General features: G+C 36.9%; 1 protein-coding gene across 3 annotated transcripts in view; it reads right to left on the minus strand.

Annotated features, from left to right (window-relative positions):
- ranbp3b (RAN binding protein 3b) overlaps window positions 1–24,595 on the minus strand; it is a 34,407-nt gene that overhangs the window by 1,012 nt on the left and 8,800 nt on the right. The window contains exons 4-16 of one of the 3 annotated variants that reach the window (XM_079876864.1): window positions 21,923–22,009; window positions 21,706–21,777; window positions 17,669–17,734; window positions 13,395–13,496; window positions 9,843–9,943; window positions 8,323–8,421; window positions 8,133–8,230; window positions 7,966–8,041; window positions 6,160–6,256; window positions 4,255–4,379; window positions 3,040–3,160; window positions 1,664–1,806; window positions 772–982 (exon numbers count right to left, since the gene is read on the minus strand). In XM_079876864.1, coding sequence (XP_079732990.1) covers window positions 772–982; window positions 1,664–1,806; window positions 3,040–3,160; window positions 4,255–4,379; window positions 6,160–6,256; window positions 7,966–8,041; window positions 8,133–8,230; window positions 8,323–8,421; window positions 9,843–9,943; window positions 13,395–13,496; window positions 17,669–17,734; window positions 21,706–21,777; window positions 21,923–22,009 — 1,398 coding nt within the window. Of the gene's footprint in view, window positions 1–771; window positions 983–1,663; window positions 1,807–3,039; window positions 3,161–4,254; window positions 4,380–6,159; window positions 6,257–7,965; window positions 8,042–8,132; window positions 8,231–8,322; window positions 8,422–9,842; window positions 9,944–13,394; window positions 13,509–17,668; window positions 17,735–21,705; window positions 21,778–21,922; window positions 22,010–24,595 lie in introns of all 3 variants that reach the window. The other 2 variants (XM_079876863.1, XM_079876865.1) reach the window with 2 other exon arrangements.

A 24,595-nucleotide genomic window follows, 5' to 3' on the forward strand; every position in this document is an offset into this window, starting at 1 on the left:
TCTGATTGGTCACATGGCTCAGTCTGTTGTTATTGGTGTACTCTGATTGGTCTAATCGATTCTTTCTTTTAGGAGACAATAACTTTATTTGTCATTCACTTTCATCTTTAAAAATTTGCAACCTTTTACATTCACAAACAACTGTATTACACACTGCATGAAAGGTAATATGAAAAAAATCATTATAGGTGCACTTTAATATTAATATTTAATACAGTATTTATTCATCTTTGTTAACGATTAGAGCTAATAAAAATATAACTTAATTTTTGGTCCATGTTAGCTCAAGTCCATTAAAAAATAATAAGATACAACTTTTGATTTTAAGAGTGTCAGCAAATGTTGACATTAACAAGATCAATAAATACTGTAGAAGTATTGTTCATTGTTAGTTCATGTTAAATGGAAAAATAAATCAAACTAAAGTAATTGATAATATTAATTTATGCATTAGCTAACAATGTGTAATAACAAAAAAGACATTTTACAATAAGAGTGTCTGTGTATTTTAGGCTTGTTTATAATTAAAAGTCCCGTAATATGCAGATTTCTTTTAAAAATAAATACAATTTGAAGCAACAATATTTAAAAACCTACTGTACTTTGTTTTCAAATAAATTATTGCACCCTTAAAGTTCTTTATGCACTCCTAAATGTTTTAAATTATGAAAAAAGTTGTGAAAAAAGGGTCTAAAACTATACGCGTGTGCTTTGCAGAAACATCATGCTTCATACGTTCTGATGAAATGCAGGCGAATGAAAGTGTCGTACCGCTGCTGGTGGAGTTCCCCGTGCCGGTGGAGTTGGCGCCGCTGCTGTTGTTAGTGGGTTCGTCGTCGTCGCTGTCGTCTTCGTTTGACTGTGGGATCTCTGGTTCTGCCGGGGCGGGGGTGCTCTCGGTGTCCGGCTCCACACGACTCCGCAGGGCCAGGATCCGGTGATGTAGAGCGGCGGCCAGCTGACCCGCATCTTTAGAGCTCGCCTGAGGACACACATCACAGACCAACTGTGAATGTTCATGCAAGGTTCCCAAAAACAACATTTGCATGATTTTCCCAGTCACTGACTGAATGATTAATGGAAAAGTTATTTTATAGACTGCAGTGCACACACAAAACAATTTCTAGTAGATGCAATATCTTAAAGCTGAGAATAACTAGCCTATACAATTTAGATTCTCTTTTATATCCTCCTACAAATGTCTATCACTTGATTTCATTGACTTATAAGGCCTGTAAATAATGGGCTTTATTCATGACACACAATCTGAAAAAAAAAAAAATTTAAATTAAAAGTAAAAAATATTTATTATTAATAAATGAAAATGCCTTCATTTAAAATAAGATAATTAATTAAATAAAAGTAAGAAATTCCTTATATATATATATATATATATATATATATATATATATATATTAAAATAAATGTAATTAACAATACATTTTAATAAAATAAAAAAAATAATTAAAAAAATATATAAATTTAACTAAAATAAATACATTTTATGAAGATAAATAATTTATTAAATTGACTAGAAAACCTGATACCAAAATGTAATTTTTCAAACAAGTTATGCATGTTACCTTTGCATTAATTCACTGATAAATACAACTAAATACCAATCCCCTTCTTGTGTGAAGCGTTATGGAGGTGTCCATCATACCGATATGAGGAAGACCTTGACTCCCTGGTCCTCAGTGTCCATGGCTGTGATGCGAACGCTTTTCTCACTGGCTTTATCCACCTGCATCTGAGGCCAAAGCTTCGTGTTGAGAATCAATCGCAGACTGCCCTGCGTACGCATCACTGCGAGACAGACAGAGAAAGATGAAAACCACTCTGAAGCGAGCGTGCCACAAAAGTGCTGAAAAGTGAAGCCAAAGTGTCTCGATCGCCCAGTGGTTGTTCCCAGTATAGATCATAAACCCCGTCCTCCCCTACCCTGGAAATCCAGAGTTCTCACGAGAGCACAAGTTGACTTTGCTCAGCGAGTTACTCTGGTGTCGAGTAATGATGCTCATTAAATATGCCCTTGTATCCGAGCTGCACCAATCACATGGGGTTATCTGATATAGGCGGGCCAGAGGCGAGCTAAACAGAAGACGACAGCGCTGTGACGTCGAAGTCATTAGTAAACATTGCAAGATGGCTATGGATGAACACCAGTTGTTTGAAACGGCTTTGGCCGCTACAATGAACGAGTTAGACTTGGCTTTTTATCTAAACGAGGAACAGAAGACGGCGCTCGAATCCTTCCTTTGCAAGAAGTGCGTTTTTGCTGTTTTGCTGACCGGATACGGCAAGAGTCTAATCTACCAGTTAGCTCCGCTGTTAGCTAAGCGTATGGGGCTTGTTGTGATTGGTTGTAGTGTTATCCAATTGCGTGCAGTGAGATTTTCAAATGCATGCTTGGTGCCGCCCCTCGAGCCGGACGATTTTCACTAGTCGACGCCAGACCATTAATCTTTCAGATTTAGGTCTGGATTTCCAGGCTAGTCCTCCCCATGAAGTCTAATGGGACGCGACGGAAACAAAAAAAAAAAAATCAAATTACACTTCAAATAATTTTTTCCCAAAGATGTTTTCTGTCATTTTAGGTCATTTTTATCACGCTGATGTAAGTTTAAGTGTTCGTTTTTTTTTTAATAAGTTTCGTCTTAGTTATTTGATACTAACGGGAATGTGACGTCATGATTGACAGCTTCTCTAAACGAAGTGGTCACTGAGGCACCAACAGACTGGAAATTGGAGCTTGTACTTTACTTTCTACATGTCCAAAACTGTTAATTTCACACTGACATAATGAGTTGTACCGCAGTGAACTGTATTAACGGTTTCTGCGGGACCTTGATATTGCGGCTCCACTTCACGTTCACTACCGCGCAGAATCAGGTCCCAAAATCAGCGCAAGATGTCAGCGCCATATCAGGACTTTGACAGCTTCACTATTCACCAATGAAAGAGAGTGAAGGGGCGTCGTCCATCTTTTTTTACAGTCTATGCTCTGAAGACACGTGACCGGCTGGACGGCGCTCTTACCTAATCTGGACTGTAACGAGCCGTCATCGGTGGACGCCATGTCGTTCAGTCTGAGCAGACCGCGGCCTCGTTCCACCCACGACTGAGCTGGCTTATCGAACACAAACAACTTGCACTGCATCTGTGGAGAGACAGGACACAAATCAGCTCATTATCACCAGGTCATCTTATTAAACTAGAGGAAAAAACTAGCCTGCAATGATTCAAGGAATGTTTCAGGTCAATACAACTTGAGTTCTATGAAACTTGCTGTCAATTACCACCAGAAAATAGTTCAGACTTGTCTCTGTAAAAACAAGAAAATAAGTTTACAGTAATGCACTTACAATAGAAGTCTATGCGGCAAGACACTGCAGTGCACCAGAATGAAAGTTAAAACACACCGTTTTGAAAGTATAACCAGAAAGTTAAGTACAAGTTAAACTCATTTGGCATTATATTGATCCTAAATTCTAAGTCCTAAATTCTGGCAAGAAAAATTGAATATTTAAATATCACAGAAATAAACTGATTTTCTACAGCAAAGAAAAATAAATAGCACCAAGACACTTAAAAGTAAATGGTAGGATATATATCAATATGTAAAGCATATATTTTATAAATGCCCTTGATATTAAATATTCAGTAAAAAAAAGTTTATGTAAAGCTGTTTACATCCTTTTTCCAGTTCTCATCATGGCAACAACATTGTAAAATTGGATAAAACTTTACACAAAGCAGTTTTTCACACTAAAATCAATGCATTTACGTCATATGACTGTACTATTAAAACAGTATTTTTGTGTTTACAAATTGACCCCATTCACTTCCATTCTAAATATGTTTTTTAGAAGAAAAAAAAAGGAGGAACACTTGGGTTTAAATAAATATGACAGGTTATGAGACATGTACATGTAATGTTATCCACAATTTTGCAACACTTATGACAATTTAAACCCTGTAACTTCGATATGAAGTAATATTCATAAAGTATTCATATCACACAACTCAGCAATGCTGAAATCACATAACCAGAAGTTCATCTGCTGATCAGAAATGTGAGCTTTCTACTGACTGGACGACGAGTTGAGATTATCTTCTGTTGTAACTGAAAGCTGCAACAGATGTTGTTGACGGATTCGGTGAATCTGAATCCGGAACATTCTTTAAATTGTGGACTAAAGGCCAACAGTTTTCCTGAGGCGACTCTGACTGCTACGCTGAACATCGTCTCACCTGTAAAACGTTGCTCTCCGCCTCCTCTCCCGTACGGACCTCCACCTTCTCCAGAATGCACTTCTTGGCAGTGGCTTTGGTGTACGCGGCTGCCGACTCTTCTAGAGACTCTGTTACACTGTGATCTGACATATGCACAGAGAGAGAGACGTCAGGATGAACTGAACGTAGCATAACTTCAGCAGATCTGCCTACTATGGGGAAGGCTTAGCTATTAATTATGGCATGACAACAATGCTAGAGCATCCAGTCACAAAACTAACTTAATATTCAAACAGCCTACAATAGTGTGATTCTGGGATGACTAGGGATGCACTGATACCACTTTTTTTTCAGACCAAATACAAGTACTTACATTTTTGTGTGCCAAGATACCAATATGAGTACTTAATACCATTTCAGTTCTTCTAACAATGTTTTATTTTCATCAGATGTTTTTCACTTTCTGACTGTAACACAGTAAATATACAACTGATGCTGTTGCTGACATTTTAACATTCAACTTGGTGTTTACCTAAACAAACATGGCACTGCTGCCCATTTCACATAAATGTAACTGAAGAACAACTGAAATTATGTTATCACATGTTAGTACAGTACTAAAGACTAAGCCTTTTTCGGTGAGAGGCAGGTTCTTTTTGATGAAAGCAGTGTTGATGTTTGAGGATAAAAAACTATCTTTATATCTAAATCAGGGCTAATGTCACGTTGCCATAAGGGGCCGTTCACATATCGCGTTTTTTGCGCATGCAAATTCGTTATTTTTCACGGTTCATGTTTTTCATGGTTTCATAGCAACGACAGACGGGAGCGCAAGCACTTGTGGAAAGGAGGAGAAATCACGTTTTTTAGACGCGATATGTGAACGGCCCCTTAGAGTGGTATCGGGTGCGGTTGTGGTTGTATTGGGGTAGTTTTACGAGTACATGAGCACAGTATCGGACCGAAACCCGAGTACTGGTATCCGTATAGGTGCATCCCTAGGGATGACCAATGACAATGTCAAGACACATGTACTCAGATATGACAAGTTTTCAGAATTGAGTTTTTTTTTTATTCTCACTGAAAACAAAATGATGCACTAGGCCCCAAATATCACAGACAATCAAATCAAAGGCCCCGTTTACACCAAGTATTAAGATGCATTTTGGTCAATCGGCTCACAACTAGAAGAGGGAGACACATCCTCGTTTACCTCGTTTAGAAATCAGGAATGATGAGAAAACAGTGTGCTTGGTATGTTTTTCATCTTCAAACCAAACTTGGGTCTTTAGCCGACAAAGTTTAAACCCCATCTGGGTTAGCGCGCTTCCCATAATGTTTACGCATTAGGTTAAGCAATCTGGTCAAATGCGTTTTCTACTACTTCTGGATTGCTTGAAAGTGGACAAGCTCAAAACATTTTACACCCCGTTTACACCTGGATTTAATGTCGTCCACTTGTGATCCGATCGACACCAAACGCATATGAACATGGCAAATGAACATTATTCAAATTAAATACTTTATTTATAAAACAAATCATATAATATGACAGACACAGACTAATCACCATGGGAAAATCTCAAGAGTAAAACTGGGAGTTGTGAAAAATGATACACCAGTGTTTTGCCAGATGAGAAGTTTATCTATGCATCATCTTTTTACTCTTAATTCCTTTTATAACTGTTTTAATTTTCCTAGCTTTTATTTTGTGATTATTTTATTTCCTTTCTGTGTAAAGCACTTTGAATTACCATAGCGTATGAAATGTGCTATATAAATAAACTTTCCTTGCCTAATATAAAATATATATACACAATATATTACAATTGTGTGTGTGTGTGTGTGTGTGTGTGTGTGTGTGTGTGTGTGTGTGTGTATGTGTGTGTGTATATAGTTGATGCTGTGTGAAATGTAACCTACTCTTCTCAGGTGTGGCCTCTTGTGATGACGGCTCGGACGCTGGAGCCGAACTGTCTTTACTGGCCTCTGTTGGCGCCTCGCCTCCTGTCGGGGGACTCTGGAAAAGTTCACACACACAACTATATTTAAACACCTCTGACATTTCCAAAACAATTAATTTACTGTATTTTAACTGGCGTTTGCTGAAATATTTGAAGAAATAGTTTAACCGAATAGGTTATCATCTGTTCTGTTATGGTGCTTTTTTGGAGTCACCTCCTACTTTCATTGTATGGAAAAGAGCAGCTTGGACTTTCTGCTAATCTTCTCTTTTAGTAAATTATTTTTATTTTTCGGTAAATTGGGTTTATTTTTTAGCTACTCCTTCAAATACTACATGTAAGAGGTGATTAGACTGTATACTAGGGCTGCACGATATTGGGGAAAAAAAATTACATTGCGATATTTTTTTCCCAACGATATATATTGCGATATTGCGTTCCATCAATCCAGGCTAAAGTCAATAATTAGCCTACCATTCCATGATATTAATAATTTCACTAAGCAAGCTTCATTACAAGTGACAAAAAGGCCACTTAATATTTTATTCCAAAATTAGAACATATTTCTGTCAGAATTCGAAAAAAATATTTGTCAAAAAATCTTATTCTCTCTCTCTGTCTGTGTCTCAATGTTTTCGGTGCTGATGCAGCGACGCGTTCATATAAACGGCACTTAAAAGCTGTCACAAAGAACCAGCAAAAGTAATGATTATGAATATGTAAAATATTACAATGAGACATTTTAATTGTTTATTAATAAACAAGTGTTTTCTGTAAAGATGAAGTTGACGATCTTCATCTTCGCAGTAGTGATCGCGCAGGAGAGAAATGCACTTTTCATACGGATTACATAGTTTTATTTTGTTTTGAATGGTTCTGTTTAAAAGTAGAGATTTGTGTAGATAATAGATTGTTTTTTTTTTTTTTTTTTTTAGGTGTGTGAGGTGAGTAGGCTACCTTATACGCTGAGTTTCGGTTCACGGATTCAGGCACTGGTGTCTCCGTGTCGTGATTATGTCTGCTATATTTACTTTTTATTTATTAAATCCAGGAAAATGGATAATGAAACACTGATTAAAATTAAGATACAATTAATGCAAAATGAAATTCGCTTTAAAGAAAGGCTTTGTGCTTTCTGTGTGAGGTCTCTGTGAAAGTTTTAAAGCAGTCTTTTAGTGCCGCTTTCATAACGGTCGCGTCCGTAATGGAGAACTGTCACGTAACATTGTTTTTTCCTCATAAATGCGAACATGAAAAATAAAATACTTTTTAAAAAAGACAACCATCCACAACTTTATAACACTCCAGCAAAGTACCTCTTTTTGGTCAACATCCTTCTTTTTGTAGACGAAATAGTCCCAAATAGCTGATTTTTACTTTCTTTTTGGTACGAAATCTTTCTTTCTTTTTTTTGCGGCGGATCCTCTTCGTCGCCCATTTTTAGCTATAGGATGCCAGTGAATGTTGGCTGTGAGCGCGGTGAGCTGCGGAACAGCGAACCAATCACTGTGCAGGCACGCGGAACGTGCAAGTCACCCCAGCAAAAAGCCATACAACAAACTCGTGTTTACTGTGTGCTACCGTTCTCTTAATACACCATGGGTGCTACTACCCTTCACATCGCATGTTCCGGCGATGTGACTATCGCTCATTCGCACATCGCGATGTCGATGTTAAAACAGAATATCGTTCAGCCCTACTGTATACATTTTCTTTTTTTTAAACAGGTGAGAGAAAAATGTGTCTGTGGTTCAGATCCACTCACTAGTACTCTCTCAGACATGTTCTGGCCAAAAACGAACTTGGAGCCTTTATCCGAGCTGTTTGTGGCATTGTGGGAGCTGTAAAACAGAAGCAGATTTACAAGACGTAGTTCCCGGTGCCAGAGAGCGAACAGCAGTTGGATTTAGAGAGGTCTATTGAATCAGTTACCTAGCGCTGCCCATGTACTGTAAGAAATAATTGGTGCCGCCAGACTGAGAATCTTGTGTGGAGTCTTTTGAGTCACTGGACGTGCTGTTCTCATCCAACTGTTCAATAAAAACACAGAAAGAGAATTTGAGCATAAACACAAACACTCCCGAGGGAACTTGTATGGTGCCAATTTGCAGTCAGCGCTGACCTTCGCTCGCTCTTTGATATTCTGCCCGAACACAAAGTCCTTCTTCTGACTGCTGTCATCTTTCTGTCCTCCATTTTCTTCTCCTTCCTTCTCCCGCTTCTGCAAAGAAATACAATTAATGCAGATCCAGCGACAAGTTTTTCGGAATTTTTTTAGATGTGAATATTGAAGCCTTGTTCTGTAGGGTCTCACATTAAAGCATTTTTTTATGCCGCATAAATCAAAAAATAATAATTTGGCACCATTTTTCCACGGTTAAGGCACATTGCGGCACCTGACTAGCACACACATTTCATCATTCAAATAACACAAATCTTAGACAACATCTACACTAATGTCAAAATTACCGACTTCGGTGCTGAAATTTTTTATTTATTTCCCTCTAGCATTTTGAGCGGTGTTGAATGGATTCTTAAACACCTCTGATTGGCCATTGTGTTCACATGCTCAACATATATGTCTCTGATTGGCCATTGTTCACTCGCTCAACATACATGTCTCTGATTGGCCACTGTGTTCACTCGCTCAACATATATGTCTCTGATTGGCCATAGTGTTCACACGATCAACATATATGTCTCTGATTGGCCATAGTGTTCACATGCTCAACATGTCTCTGATTGGCCATTGTGTTCACTCGCTCAACATATATGTCTCTGATTGGCGATAGTGTTCACTCGCTCAACATATATGTCTCTGATTGGCCATTATGTTCACTCGCTCAACATATATGTCTCTGATTGGCGATAGTGTTCACTCGCTCAACATATGTCTCTGATTGGCGATAGTGTTCACTCGCTCAACATATACATCTGATTGGCCATTGTGTTCACTCGCTCAACATATGTCTCTGATTGGCCATAGTGTTCACGTGCTCAACGTACATGTCTTTGATTGGCCATTGTGTTCACTCGCTCAACATATACGTCTCTGATTGGCCATAGTGTTCACATGCTCAACATACATGTCTCTGATTGGTCAATGTGATCAATAAATCAACGCTTCAAAAACATTGTCTTCACAGAGCGTTTGAAAGCAGGCGTCTATCAGCGGATCAAGCGCTTCCGTGTGTATCTGTGCAAGCGCTCGGTGAAGACAACATGTTTTTGAAGTGTTGATCATTGTAGCCATAGACATAAATAAAAATAAAATAAGTATATTAGCAAGACGATATTAGCATTTTCCAAAGTTTTAGTGTGGATTAGAACATTTATGGTCAGAATATGAAATGTGGTTAGATATGAAAAAGTTTTTAAATGTATCCAAATGTCACAGTTCACCACAATTATGTAACATTACTGCTGCTTAAAACTGAGAAGATTCACTCTAGAATGAAAATGCAACTAGATCATAATGTAATTTCCAAACAACTATCTATTAGTCATTACTACAGGTCATCTCAACGATGATCAATGATTACAGGTGACAGGTATTTATGAGATGCTCTAAACAGAATGCAATTAGTTGCGATTCATTAATCAAGTGTTTCCATCTCAGATGTTTGTGCTGTATGTCCTCACCGGTGATTTGTCTGAGCTCTCTGTGTTGTTCAGGAAAACGGATCGGTTTTCTGATGATGAATCTCCAAACTTCCCCACTCCATTTGTTCCACAGCTGGAGTCTGCGAGTGAAAAATAAAATAAAAAACGTCATAAACTAACAGCATCACACTCTCAACACACATTTCCAGTGCTAAAGGAGTCATGAACACTAGTGGTCATCCGATACGACAACTAATCGACCATATATCTAAATAGCATGGTGAGTGATGGCCGATATAATGCTGATACATACTTAATAACGACAAATGAGATATATAAAAAAAGAAAAAAACAGCTAAAAATTTACCACAACATTCACTAAAAACATTGAAAACTGACATTGTTTATTTTCTGTTGACAAGGTCGTCTGTAGCTTTTGGAAGTCATACAAGGAGGAAAAGCTACTCAAGTTAAATGGTCCAGCCAGGACAATTATAAGCCGATAATTAAAAAATTGGCTAATTCATTTTTCAGTCTAATATATCCGTCTTTAACAGTTGTTGATTCAAAAGTCCCCAGTTGTCCAGCACAATATTTGAAGGGGGGGGGGACTTCAGTATACGTCTTGATTTTATTTGTTTAGCATTTAATTTTTGATTAGAGATTGATTACTTTAATATATTAATCATCATTTATTAATTTGAATACTGCAAGTCATCACCTAGAAGTGGCACCAACCAGTCTTCAGTAACTGATTATAGCTTAGTTGTATACATGCTTGTTTATAGCTCCTAACTTAAAACGGGCCTTGTGAATATGAGGAATGATTACCTCATACAAACAGCTTTAGCTATTTAGCTATATAACTGATTAAAGATGCTTTAAATCAGGGCTATTCACTTACAGTTCCAAGAGGTCCAGTCTCTATATTTCCTTCCAGCAAAGCTCTGGGCAATCTTTTTTTTTTTTGGGAATAGCTTTAAATTTTCGTGATGATTATGAGTGTGTCGTTAAAAAACAGAAGGAGACTTGTCTAAATATTTGTATTATATATAATATATATACACACACATATATCCTTGATTCTGATTGGTCAATAGCTGTTTTATTCACGATAAAACACGGCTCTGACCGCTTCACCCAACGGTTATATGTATCACTACACAACACCCCTAGCAACCACTCTTAGCAACGTAAACATATGTTTGATCTCATTGATAGCCTATTGTTCATTGAAGCTAGAGTAGAGCAGGTCAGTCCTATATTCATAATAAAAAAATCAGTTTGAGTGTCCGCTGCGATATCTTGTCCTTTTAACAGTTTAGGGGTTTTCCCGTGCCCTAGTCCTCTGTCAGTTGCGTCTTGCAACTGTTTAAAGGGGTGGTTGATTATGATTTCACTTTTCTAACTTTAGTTAGTGTGTAATGTTGCTGTTTGAGCATAAACAACATCTGAAAAGTTACGACACTCATATTTCAAAGCAAAGGGAGATATTTTCTTTTAAAGTAATTGCTTTTTAAGGACTACAACAAACGGCTGGTAGAGACTACACAAGCTTCCTCCCGGGTTAGTGACATCACCAACCCTATAATTTGCATAAACCCCGCCCCCGGAACACGATTTATAGATTACCAAGACAGAATATGCTAATCAATGACTAGAAGATAACTATACATAAGCTACATAAATTCATCAACTAACCATTCAGAAAAGTTTTTGAAATTTTCAGTGCATGTCTGTGTGAGGAGGTAATTGAAGCTCCGCCCTCTGTGCCGGGAGCAGCAGCTCATTTGCATTTAAAGGGACTCACACAAAAACGGTGTGTTTTTGCTCACCCTCAAAAAGTGACAATTTTAACATGCTATATAAAAACATTTGTGGGGTATTTTGAGCTAAAACTTCACACACACACTCTGGGGATATTAAAGACTTATTTTACATCTTGTGAAAAGGGCATTATACCACCCCTTTAAGACATTTCAATGTAAAAGTCTTCACTACTGACTGACACACTGAAGATGCCGCCATCTAATGGCGAAATGTATGTAACTTCTGTTGCTGTTTACAGACAGGGACTATTTTTTCCAGTGGAAGGATGTGATGTTTTAGTCTTTTAGTGATGTTACTTCATGAAAGTTGCATAGATGCATATTTTTCAGCTTTAATATTTGTATTGTGTGGTAACCGTTTTATAAAATCAATAAGGTACGAGAGGCTAGTGCTGTATCCTAAATAAGTCACGACTGAAGGGGTTGCAGGCACTCCGCGAACAACACCCTTCAGCCGTGACTTATTCAAGATACATATATATGTTTTCTGTGTTTTTGGTTGCAGAGATTAAGTCACGATGCTGACTTTCATATTCCATAGTATTTTTTTTTTTGCCAAATATGAAAATCAATGGGGTCCATCAACTGTCTGGCCACCAACATACTTCAAAATATCTTCCTTTGTGTTCAGCAGAAAAAAGAAATTCATACAGGTTTGAAACAACTTTTTTAAAGTGAACTATTCCTTTAATATGCCGCTTTAGCGGGAGAGAGAAGCAACGCGCACAGAACAAAAAAGGCTTGGCTCTAAATAAAAACAAAGGATATAACACTGATAGATTATTACCATAAACTGCCCTGAACGCTTGCGGTGTGAACAGCTCTGTTGCTCACTTTAAACTGTAGAAATGGTAAAATGGTGCAACAATTTTTATTTTGTTTTGCGGTCCGGTTGGAACCAAGCCAGGGGGCGCTGTTTGAAGATGTCTGCTTTACACCGTGTCCTAACCAGAAGCGATGCGATAAGATTCCAGCAACAAATAATTTGTCTGTCCACACTAGACGTGACACTTCAAAATCAATCAAAACTCACAGCCAATCAGAACAGCGTGTGGGCGGAGTCTCACGGCACCAGAGAGTAATCTTGACGGCACTCGCAAGAAAATGGATAAGTGCTACATAATCAAATTCACAAGTATTATACCACTTAAACATTATTAAAAATACATAGGCTACCGAGTTACTAAAACAATCTTTGTCAAATAATACACTTGTTTGTTCACAGTTTGAACGTCCTTGTTTCCATTTGTTTAATTTCAAGATCAGAGGTGAATTATCCATTGCTGCTTTTACAGCTACAAAGCTGGAGCACTAAATGATATTCAAAGTCACATTACACGCTTTTAACATTAAATAAAGCACATAAACAGTACCTGAGATTATCATTGCCACACTTTGTGTTTGTTGTTCCTACGCGACGTCGCAGAAAAATAGAAACCGTTTCTAAAATTGAATTGTCACGGCTGGTTAGGACAAAAACTCTGATTAACATGGAAAAGACGCCTTTTATCGCGCATCGCGTGTAGTTAGGACACGGTGTAACACAATTACAATTAAATTAGCCCAAAATCTTCTGGAATCCAGAAAATAAATTCAACAAAATCAGATTTCAAGAAAACTAGGCCACTCTGGCTTAGATTCACACATCCGGTCTAAACACAACATGAGCCTGAAATGTGCTTCTTTCGAGAACAGGCTGAGACCTCCACATATTTCTATTGCTCTGAAAGCCAGCAGAGAGCATTATGGGATTTGTACATACTGGTCTTGACGGGTTCTGTGAGGGTCTTGGCCGGAGGAGCCTGTAGAACGGCTGGTCTCAGAACACTGCGCTGCTGTTCTTTGGGCTTCTGACTGGGAACGCCTGGAAAACAACCTACTAACGGATTGAATCAGAAACCAAACACCGCAGGGCAACAACACACACCAGTGTTTGAGGATCAAGTAGAAAGGGCTTAATTAGGTCTTTAGCAATGGAACAGCTAGTGTTGTTATACATTACTAAAACTATTTTTGTATTCAAATAGAGGTTTGATAGAGGACCGGAAGTGAAGTGGGGTCGGGAAAGAACCACAAGCTGGAACTTGAACTCGGGTGGCCTAAGCACGATTACGCTACATATCGGAGTGCTGATAACGAGGATATCTGCTCTGACAACTACAACTATTTGAAATCATTTTTGTAAACTGAAATAAAGCAGAAATAAAATAAACATTAAATACTAGATGAAATTTTTTTAAATGTTGCCTTGGCAAGTAAATTAAATCAAATAAGTTGAAGTACTAAAATTACTAAAACTGGGAAAAAAAAAAAAAAAGAAAAAAAAAGAAACTAATGGGATATATATATATATCTATATATATATATATAGATTCATATATATATATATATATATATATATATATATATATATATATATATATATATATATATATATATATATATATATCTAAATATATATATATATATATATATATATATATATATATATATATATTTTTTTTTTTTCCTGTATTTGATCAAATAAATAAGCTTTGATGAGCAGAATTCTTTTAAAAACATTAAAAATGTTAATGTTTCCAAACTCTGACCGGTACTGTATATATATATATATATAAATAAACTAGGGCTGTCACTAACGATTATTTTGGTAATCGCGTAATCAGATTTTTTGGGTGGTAATAAAAAAGGACCAAAGCCTTTAAAATGACTTGAAATACATGAGGCAATAAAATTTGGTTCAAATAAAGTATTAAAAACAAGTAAACACTTGGTTTTATAGAACAACAGTGTTAAAATACATAACGTACATAATATAAACAATCATCTTATGTACATTATGTATTATAACAAATGTCTGCAGAGGGCGCCGACTTTACAGGGTAAACGCTTTGCGTAACTGCGTAAACAATTGTTGTTACACTTTACAGCATGATCAAATTATTGTTTAATATTGCCCAAACAACATTTAATTCAAATGACTTAATCTTTAATATTTGGCCATTTCTTTCCGATTGAAATCCTATAGCTACTGTAATTTCTTGAACAAGAATATGTGGACATCAAAACATGCAAATTCAGAGCAAGCGTTTAAATCGTGATATTTAGAAAGATACTTATGTATTCTACGGTGTCGGCGTAGGTTTATAAATGATTTACCTTTACAAATCTGATGAAATGGTGCACATTTACGCTACATTTTACAAACTGCTGGTCCAATGTGGCTGTAGCATAATATCATACAGGTATAAATTGATTTATAAATTGTTTAATTATGCTAGTTTCCATAACAGAGTTCAAAATGAATCTATCCTACGGTGTCGGCGTATGTTTATACCTTACAAATCTGATGAAATGGTGCACATTGAGTTCCCAGATGAACGTTAAAAGCAACCAAAACTCATATGCAAAGATGGAGTTTGAGACGCTCCACGCATGTAAATGATAACTGTTCATGTGGATCAGAATTTACGGTGAACGGAGCCGCTCTGAGACACACGTAACCTGCACGCATGGAAATAATTAAAGCGCATATTAATCCCGCAGGGCATATATTCACTTAAAGGAGAACTCCGGTCAATTTTAACATTGAGCTCATTTTTTTGTACATTTGGAGTGCTGTCAATACAGAGAACAACGACAAAAATCGGTGTTGCCTACACCGAGTTATTCTATTTTTAAAATTTGCACCCTGTTGACTTCAATGGGGCAAGTACTAAACCTGCTTTTAGCCTCTTAACATCCTTGATGTGTCATTACAAGTGCACAGAAAATGTGAGTGATTCCTTCTGAGTGAACACGAGTGAGTCTGACTGCAGTAGATGTGAAAGAAATGTATAAAAATGATGTTATTTAAGCCAGCGCACATACCTTTGTTTACATCCTGTTTTTCGGTTGAAGTCCAAAGTAGTCGATTGCCGAGTTCACGCGCGTGATCATAGGTATTAAACCTATGCGTGTGAACTCTGCAATCGACTACTTTGGACTTCAACCGAAAAACAGGATGTAAACAAAGGTATGTGCGCTGGCTTAAATAACATCATTTTTATACATTTCTTTCACATCTACTGCAGTCAGACTCACTCGTGTTCACTCAGAAGGAATCACTCACATTTTCTGTGCACTTGTAATGACACATCAAGGATGTTAAGAGGCTAAAAGCAGGTTTAGTACTTGCCCCATTGAAGTCAACAGGGTGCAAATTTTAAAAATAGAATAACTCGGTGTAGGCAACACTGATTTTTGTCGTTGTTCTCTGTATTGACAGCACTCCAAATTTACAAAAAAATGAGCTCAATGTTAAAATTGACCGGAGTTCTCCTTTAATTGAATCGCAGCCTTTGTGATTTCACAAAAGGTATGATTTTTAAATGGTTTTAATTTGTGCAGCCTTAGAAAACGGTCTAATAACGCGGTTCATGGATTCTCGTCCATGGAATTCGCTATTTACGGTATTTTGCCGGTTACTTGACTGTTAAATTGCAATCGAGGATTTTTTTTTAAACTGAGAACTCGAATTTAATCAAGGAATCGTGACAGCCCTAAAAGAAATAACGAAAATGAAAAACGCATGTAAAATGGCTACAACCAACATTAAATTAAAGCGAAAATTTAAAGAAAAGGCTCATTCAAAATAATAAGTACTATAATATATAATGCTAAAATAGTGTTCTAAGCCAGGGGTGCAAAACTCACCACAGCCCTGCAGTGTTTAGCATCAACCCTATTAAACGCACATGATCCAGCCATTCAGGCTTAAGCCGGATGCACACTGTACGATTTTAATAGTCCTTTATGACTGTTGAACTGAATGAACATGATCCCCCGCTGTAAGCCATGTCACACTGTAGGATCTCAGCTGTCATTACTGTCAGAATGTACGGCAGTCAAGACGCATTAAAAAGGTTGCATGCAAGAAGACTCATCCAGGGTTTCACCTCATCAATCCGTGACACGTTCAGTGACAGTGAGCTGCGTTACATGCAGGATTTAAATGGTAGCTAGCTAGCAAACAAAAACAATGGCTGTATCCGAAATCGCCCGTCTATACCCTTAAATAGGGCACTTTTTGAAGGAATAACCATTTGTAGTGGTGTCCGAAACCATGGTGGACATTGAGTGCACTCATTCAATCCCACAACGCACCGCAATAACGAATGTACAACCGATGCACGCTCAACGGCTAGAGATGCACTGTGAGAGTCTGACCAGAAGATGGCGCAGCTTAATCATCCATCGATCCATTTTACAAACTGCTGGTCCAATGTGGCTGTAGCGTAATATCATACAGGTATAAATTGATTAATAAATTGTTTAATTATGCTAGTTTCCATAACAGAGTTCAAAATAAATCTTTTCATTACTAGTTTCAAATAATTATTAAAAAGCAAGCACAAATTACGCAAAATAAATCACTCACTCATTTTCATTCAATCCTTCAAGTGGACTATATTAGTGGAGTAATGTAGGAACCAGTGAATGAGGGTATAGGGGGCAAATCTCTACCATTAATTTTGATCATGGCTGGCCTTGAAAAGAAAAATGAAAAGCAAAAACAAACAAAGACGATGTGTGTGGTGGCTTGTTGTCTCACTAATTGCTTCATCAGTTTCTGAGCTGATCTAGGATCAGAGGAATCTTTTAGGATTCTCAGGATTAGTCTCAGACGGCCAAAATTGTACAGTGTGAACCCGGCTTTATTTGAAAACTACAGGTATGTGTGTTGGAAGCATGGTTGGAAGTAAACCGTAGGACTATGGCCCTCCAGGAACTTAGTTTGCACCCCTGTTCTCAGCAACAACTCATGAATAAAGCGAAACATTGAAGCAAACGGACTTAAATCTATTTGAGGAGCTTTCAAATTCACAAGATGACATTTAAAAAAAGGATTGAAAGAGGAAGCTTCACAGTCAGACCCATTGTGACTAATTTCCCCAATATTTCCTGCTCAGGAGAGTATATTTATGTGAATGTCTTACTGTAGCCACACACACACACACACACACACACAACAAAGCAGGAATGAGTTGATCTTACCTGAGCTTGGGGCCTGGCCATGAATGAGTGTGGGGGGTTTCAACCTGAACCCAACGGGCTTCTCTTCTGAGACAGACAAACAGAAGCATAAACATGTAAGACACTAAAGCAAACATCCCTTACGCAAGACCAGATAAGATCTCTCAGACAAACAAACAGTCAAAGTTAATTCGTATGTGGCCTCAAACACACCAGTAAAGAATAAGCCGCATGAATGGCATACAACTCATACTCTTTCTCAAAGTTATAATACTAGTTAAAGAAAGGTTTGACACGTTTCTGTCAGAAATGGAGGGAAAATAAACATTACAATAAATTCAAACATTTTTAGATGCATACAGCTTCATATTTTTACAAAACAGTAGGGAGTGTGCAGTCAATACCACACTGTATACAATCGTAACGCAAACTCAGCCACAGAGTCTCTATATCTATATTGCCTTCAAGCTGTGCCTCATATCTATGGCCTCAAAACAACTCTAACCACTTCCGGTTAAACTTTAAATCCCCTCCACAGGCCTCTGGACTTGATTTAGCACATTCCTGACAGTAGCCAGAACACATTTGGGTTTAGTGCGCTTGGCTGGGTTTGTGCTCTTTCTAATAGAGACCAAAATAGAAAGCTGTCTTAAGTTGCATGTACAGCATCTTCTATTTACATTACTCTGCGTAGCTCACTTTATCTAGAGGATGAGAGATCTGAAGCCACTTAGCAGATGTGTTTTAATCGAGATTTATACAGTCTGATTAATTTTTTTTTTAAACAACTAAAAAAAGTTTGGGTGCCTGAAAACAAACTTTTGGAAACGGTTTTCAAAGTTTCAAGTTTATTTAATTTATAAAGCACATTTAAATCAGCCACAAGACTGACCAAAGTGCTGTACAACACAACTAAATACAGATCCTAAATATACACACACGTTAATACACACAAATATAATAATATAAACATTAAAGAAAAATGTGTGTAATAAATAAATAAATAAATATTATATATATATATATATATATATATATATATATATATATATATATATATATATATATATATATATATATATATATATATATATATATATATATATAAATACGCCAGAGAAAACAAATAGCTACATTTTTAAAAGAGACTTAAAAATTGTCAGGGAAGATGCCACTCTAATCTAGCCTGGAAATCCAGACCTAAATCTGAAAGATTAATGGTCTGGCGTCGACTAATGAAAATCGGCCAGCTCGAGGGGCGGCACCAAGCATGCATTTGAAAATCTCACTGCACGCAATTGGATAACACTATGACCAATCACAACAAGCCCCATACGCTTAGCTAACAGCGGCGCTAACTGGTAGATTAGACTCTTGCCGTATCCGGTCGGCAAAACAGCAAAAACGCCCTTCTTGCAAAGGAACGATTCGAGCGCCGTCTTCCGTTCCTCTTTTAGAGAAAAAGCCAAGTCTAACTCGTTCATTGTAGCGGCCAAAGCCGTTTCAAACAACTGGTGTTCATCCATAGCCATCTTGCAATGTTTACTAATGACTTCGACGTCACAGCGCTGTCGTCTTCTGTTTAGCTCGCCTCTGGCCCGCCTATATCAGATAACCCCATGTGATTGGTGCAGCTCGGATACAAGAGCATATTTAATGAGCATCATTACTCGGCGCCAAATTCAACTTGTGCTCTCGCGAGAACTCTGGATTTCCAGGGTAACTCTAATCTCTAAGGGCAGGTTGTTCCATAACCGTGGGCCCAACCACAGAAAATGCTCGATCCCCTCTACGTTTGAGTCGTGAATGTGGGACTAGAATAGGCAGCCAGTGAAGATCTCTTAGAATTGGAGTGATGTGATCATATTTATGACTTTAGCGAATAAATCTTGCAGCAGCATTTTGGACCAGTTGAAGGCGAGCAATTTGTGACTTGGAAATACCGCAATACAATGAGTTGCAGTAGTCTAAATGCGAAGTAATAAAAGCATGAACAGCCATCTCTAGTGTTCTGTCAGGACCACTACCGTCAAATACGATTGACAATTAGCATACAGTTTGGATTGGCGGTATGGTTCCATTCTGGGCGAGAACTCCCTGCGCCTAGCATGGATAAGAGCAGAGAGAGCAGCAATAACCCCCCTTGGGGTAAACAGAACAGAACCAACATGAATGTTTGCAAATATATTTAATTCAAGATTTTAAAGTACAACATAATTCAAGAATTTATTCTGATTCAAGGGGAATCAGAATGCCAAATCCTGACTGGGCGAGAGGTGGAGCTGGGGAGGGAGGAGGGTAATTCGCTCCTGAGAAACGCGATAGCTGCCGATAATACTGAAGGAGCTTATATATGTACACGGTGATAGGCGTCGTATTCCTATAGGTAGATGTGGATCAGCTGAGGGTCAGTTGATGCGAGCTTGACTAACGTGACCTGCCAGAACTAACGCTACGCTTGATTTTTGTCAGTTAGGAAGTGTTTAATTTTAGACAAAAGACAAAGTTGATTGAAACTAGATCCAATTACCAAAGATATTTGTTTGTCAAGTTTTAAAGGCCCATCTAAAAGCACACCCAAACTCTGCACATGCGTCGATCTGAATGCAAGTCAAAGTGAATCAAAGTGCAAGTTTTTCAAAACAATACCGGTTAAACGTCTCCATGTAAACCCCAAAAACACGAATTTGTGAAAATGGTGGCATCATGCACATGCGTATTACGTGTTTAGTCTATAGACGCGTTTTGTTTCTTTATAAAGTGACATCGCCAACTACTGGCCTGGCAGCAGAATACAGCGCTTTTAATCATTTTCGTGGATTCGTGAGAAGAACGGGGATCGTTTCGACAGTGTTGTCATCTCCTTTGTTATGATTGTCGCTCCTTTGTTGTCGCTCCTTTGTTATGATTTAAATACTTGTTAGTGGTCACTTTGATGCATGTATGTAGGTATGTAAATATGTAGGTATGTATGTATAGGTATATGTATATATATGTATGTATATGTATGTGTACATGTATGTATATGTATGTGTATATGTATGTGTGTATAAGTGTGTATGTGCATAGATGCAGATAACAAAAAAATAATAATAACATAAAAAATTGTTATTTAAAGGAATGTAAGAATTAAAGGGGTAGGAGTACATAAGTTTAGCTTCTTCCTACTCCTTTTCGCACATGAGATAGAAGTATGTTCACACAGGAAAAAAAAAAAAAAAAAAATTGTAATTTGTTACGGCTTATCTGGTGTTTTTTTTTTTTTTTTTTTTTTTTCTTTTTTTTTCTTTTTTAAAACATTTTTGTATTTTATTTTACATATTCTTCTCTCATGTTCGAAATAAAGATTTCAATCAATCAATCAATCAATCTGCACGCCAAAAAAAAAAAAAAAAAAAAAAAAAAAAGGAAAACCATTTCCGTTTTGTTGTCGTGTAAACATACCCTGAATTTAATCATTTTTAATCCATCCTGTGTGTTTTTTATATACATATAAAGTGCCTCAAGACAAGATTGCAAAACAATTTCATTACCGCTTTTAAACGGGCAGCAAAATCTGATTGTTTGACATATCCAACTCAAATTTGTTTAGTTTTTTTTTGTTTTTTGTCTGAATAAAAAAGTGAAGGGAACCTGATGTTTACAAACCCAATCCAAACCACATCCACATGTGAAAAATGACAATGCGAAAACCAAACTGGATGTGTGCAGTGTAAACAAACCCTAAGACTGTCAAACATGACGAAGACCATGTATGGCCGCAGAACGAAGATGAAGTCACGCACTCAAAACAAGACATTTTGCCAGATTCGAGTTCTATTTATATTGCATCCTGATTAGTAGCTCCTCCCACTGTAAAATCTCCTTGGTCCAAAGCCCTCCTCCACAGTTGCATATTAAATATCATAATTTTTCTGTCCTCATTGATGTAGCCACCAGTGATCAGAACACTTATTTGATGCTGGACATCCGTAACATCGTGGCTGGTTCGGAAACCGTGTTAAGATTCAAATCTTTATAGTTTCTAGAAAAAGATTGAAAAGAAGGCTGGTTCTTACCTGGCTCAGAGTCTGAATTACCAGTTGGAGACTGGCATAAACTTGAGGGCATAAAGATATTATTCTTGGGAACTGTAGAAGGAGGGAGAGCAAGCAAGAAATAAAGAGAGGATTCAGATGGGGAGCATAAAACTTTCAGTTAAATTCAGCCAAATAATATTCGTTCAAAGGGAACAGTGTCGATCCACTGCACTGAAACGGATCGTTGTAGATTCACCTGAATGTGACGGGGGGAACTGGGTCAAAGATGAGGTCCTCTCTCTCTTTACTGGGGGACAGTATTCGACATCATCCCGATCTGAATCTGAAGAACACAATTCAAATCAATAGACCAAACAGAAACTACAACTATTGAAGCACTCAAATTCTGTAAGCAGTGTTGAGAACCGAAAATTTTCATTTTAAATTATTATTTGTGCAATAACTGCACAATTTTCTTTAGAACTTTATTTACAATTGGTAATAACGTCTACTTTCAATTGGTGAGACAATTTAAAAAAGGGCTGTTCATAAATTGCCATTTTAATCGCACCCTTTCCTGTGATTAATCGTGATTATTCACATACTCATTGTGAAATCAAGCATACACTTATCTTGTTTAATGCATTTATTTTGTCATTTGCTATACCCAGCAAAGTAAAACATCAGATTGAAGGATGATTCTCACAAAATCTGCAAGCTTTTTTTTCAAGGTAAACTTATGTCTTTCCAAAAAAAGACACTTGGAGACTCCAAAAGGACACCTAATAACCAAATGATATAAGAAATCCATATAATTCATACATTTATGCATACCAAAACACACACGGAACAAAACTTTTCAGAAATCAGTGTTACAGAGCTTTGTTTACATTTTATACATGTCACTTTGCAATACTAAACAGGACCACATGGAGATGCTAAAAAACTAAACTAAACCTTGACCTGACTGCATATACCTACCACAGTACATGGATCCATTCAGAATTATTAAACACAGCAACACACACGACAGATAAAAACATTATCCTGAATGTGTATGGATACAACGTGAATGTGCTGTAATGTGTCTGTGCATAAATACAATGTGCGATCAATGCATGTATTGACTGCGCATCAATAATAACGGACTCACGCGTGCTTACTCTACGATCCTGTACGTCAATGCAATCGCCTTTACCTTGATTACAATTCGCATCCATCAAAACTTTACTAGCGAGACGCTGGTTTGCTTTATCCAGCCGAGAAACGTTGTTTGCATATCATCTGGTTATACAGCGATGGGATGTTTTGACATTCTGTTCAGTCAGTATTTCACACAGCGAGATGCGTGTGAGGGCTCACGCTCTTCAGAAACAATGACAGAATATGACAAAGCTCACGTTTTAAAGCTAAACAGACACTGGAATGAATAATTCACTGAAAAGTGAACGTGAGTCACTGTTCTCTTTACCATATCTGATGTAATTAGTCTGGGTTTCTTTACATTAGCTCCGTTTTGAACTGATTTTTTTAATGCTTTCGCTTAATGGATAATTGGAGTTTAGCGGCTTAAAATGATCCGATCGAAAACAAAGAAAAGAAATCTTGTGCATGCTTGTGTAGATCTGTGCGATAAACTCCCCGACTCCCAAGATCATCTAATTACGTGGCATAAATTACGTTAACGATGCAATTTTTTGTTTGTTAAGGATATTGAACTAATCAAATGCGTGAGCGCGATAACGTTGAATAGTAAGGTTCAGTCAGAGTTGTTAAATGCATTATTGACTTTAAATTCAGACAATGACCTCCAAATAACTCCCATACTGATGTTTGGATGATACAAGCACATCTGCATCCTACAATATATTTCATGAGACATTGTGTTAGTGTCTTACTGTCTGCATCCCATCACATATCATATACAAGTTATTTTCCAGCAAAACATCATCAGGCGGTGTTTACATGAAATATTAAAAACCTGATTCATTTCATGTGCATGCTGCTTATGTTTTCTGTTATCAACTGTTGGACGTTTCATGTTTTTGATGTATTTTCTATTTCGTCAGAATAACAGAAATGGCATTTTATTATATTTTTGGAGACTGAAATTAGTGCATTAAAGTCCAAACAAAACAAAAAAAAAACTTCTATTTAAGGATGCATTGCAATTTCGGCCACTAAAAATAAGACAAATATTGGCTAAAAAAACAATGTACAGAAACTTTAACAGATTCAATAAAAGATTATGACTAAAGCAAAAAAAAAAAAAAGCAGATGGATGTGAAATTATCCAGGTTTAAAAGAGTGCAACACAATACTGCAGTCCAGGGTTGTTATAATAGTTAACTTAAACTAAGATCAAAACCATAAATTATTTCGTTACCTGAAATAAATTGAACGTTAACTGAAATGTACAATAAAAACTTATTTTATTGCAGCTAGTTACCATGGAAAGATTTCTTATTTCCATTTAGTTTAACTTGATGTGCTAAAACCACTAAAAATAAAAATGAAATGAAAATGAATAAAAACTATATAGACATTTAAAAAAAAGAAAAAAAAAAAAGTCAAACATATGTATGGCTGCTCGATTATGGCAGCAATCATAATCACAATTATTTTTGGTTAATATTGAAAGCACAATTATTTAACATGATTAGTGGAGGGCGATCTGATCAAAGTCTTATTTTACGACATGAGTAATTTAAAATTTTAGTGAAATTTCACAATTACCGATACTTACTACAAAAACTAATACAGGGTTAACTAATGTAAAAAAAAAAAAAAAAAAGTCCTCAAAATAATTACATAAGAAAAGAAAACAGTCAGTAATATAATAAAGAACAAAGAAATTAATTACACACAAAACGTACAAATATATACAACAGAACAGAACGAAAACACAAATTAAATGAACAGTGTTTTA

This window comes from Squalius cephalus (genome assembly GCF_949319135.1).
Source record: "Squalius cephalus genome assembly, chromosome: 7".
NCBI classification, from domain to species: domain Eukaryota; kingdom Metazoa; phylum Chordata; class Actinopteri; order Cypriniformes; family Leuciscidae; genus Squalius; species Squalius cephalus.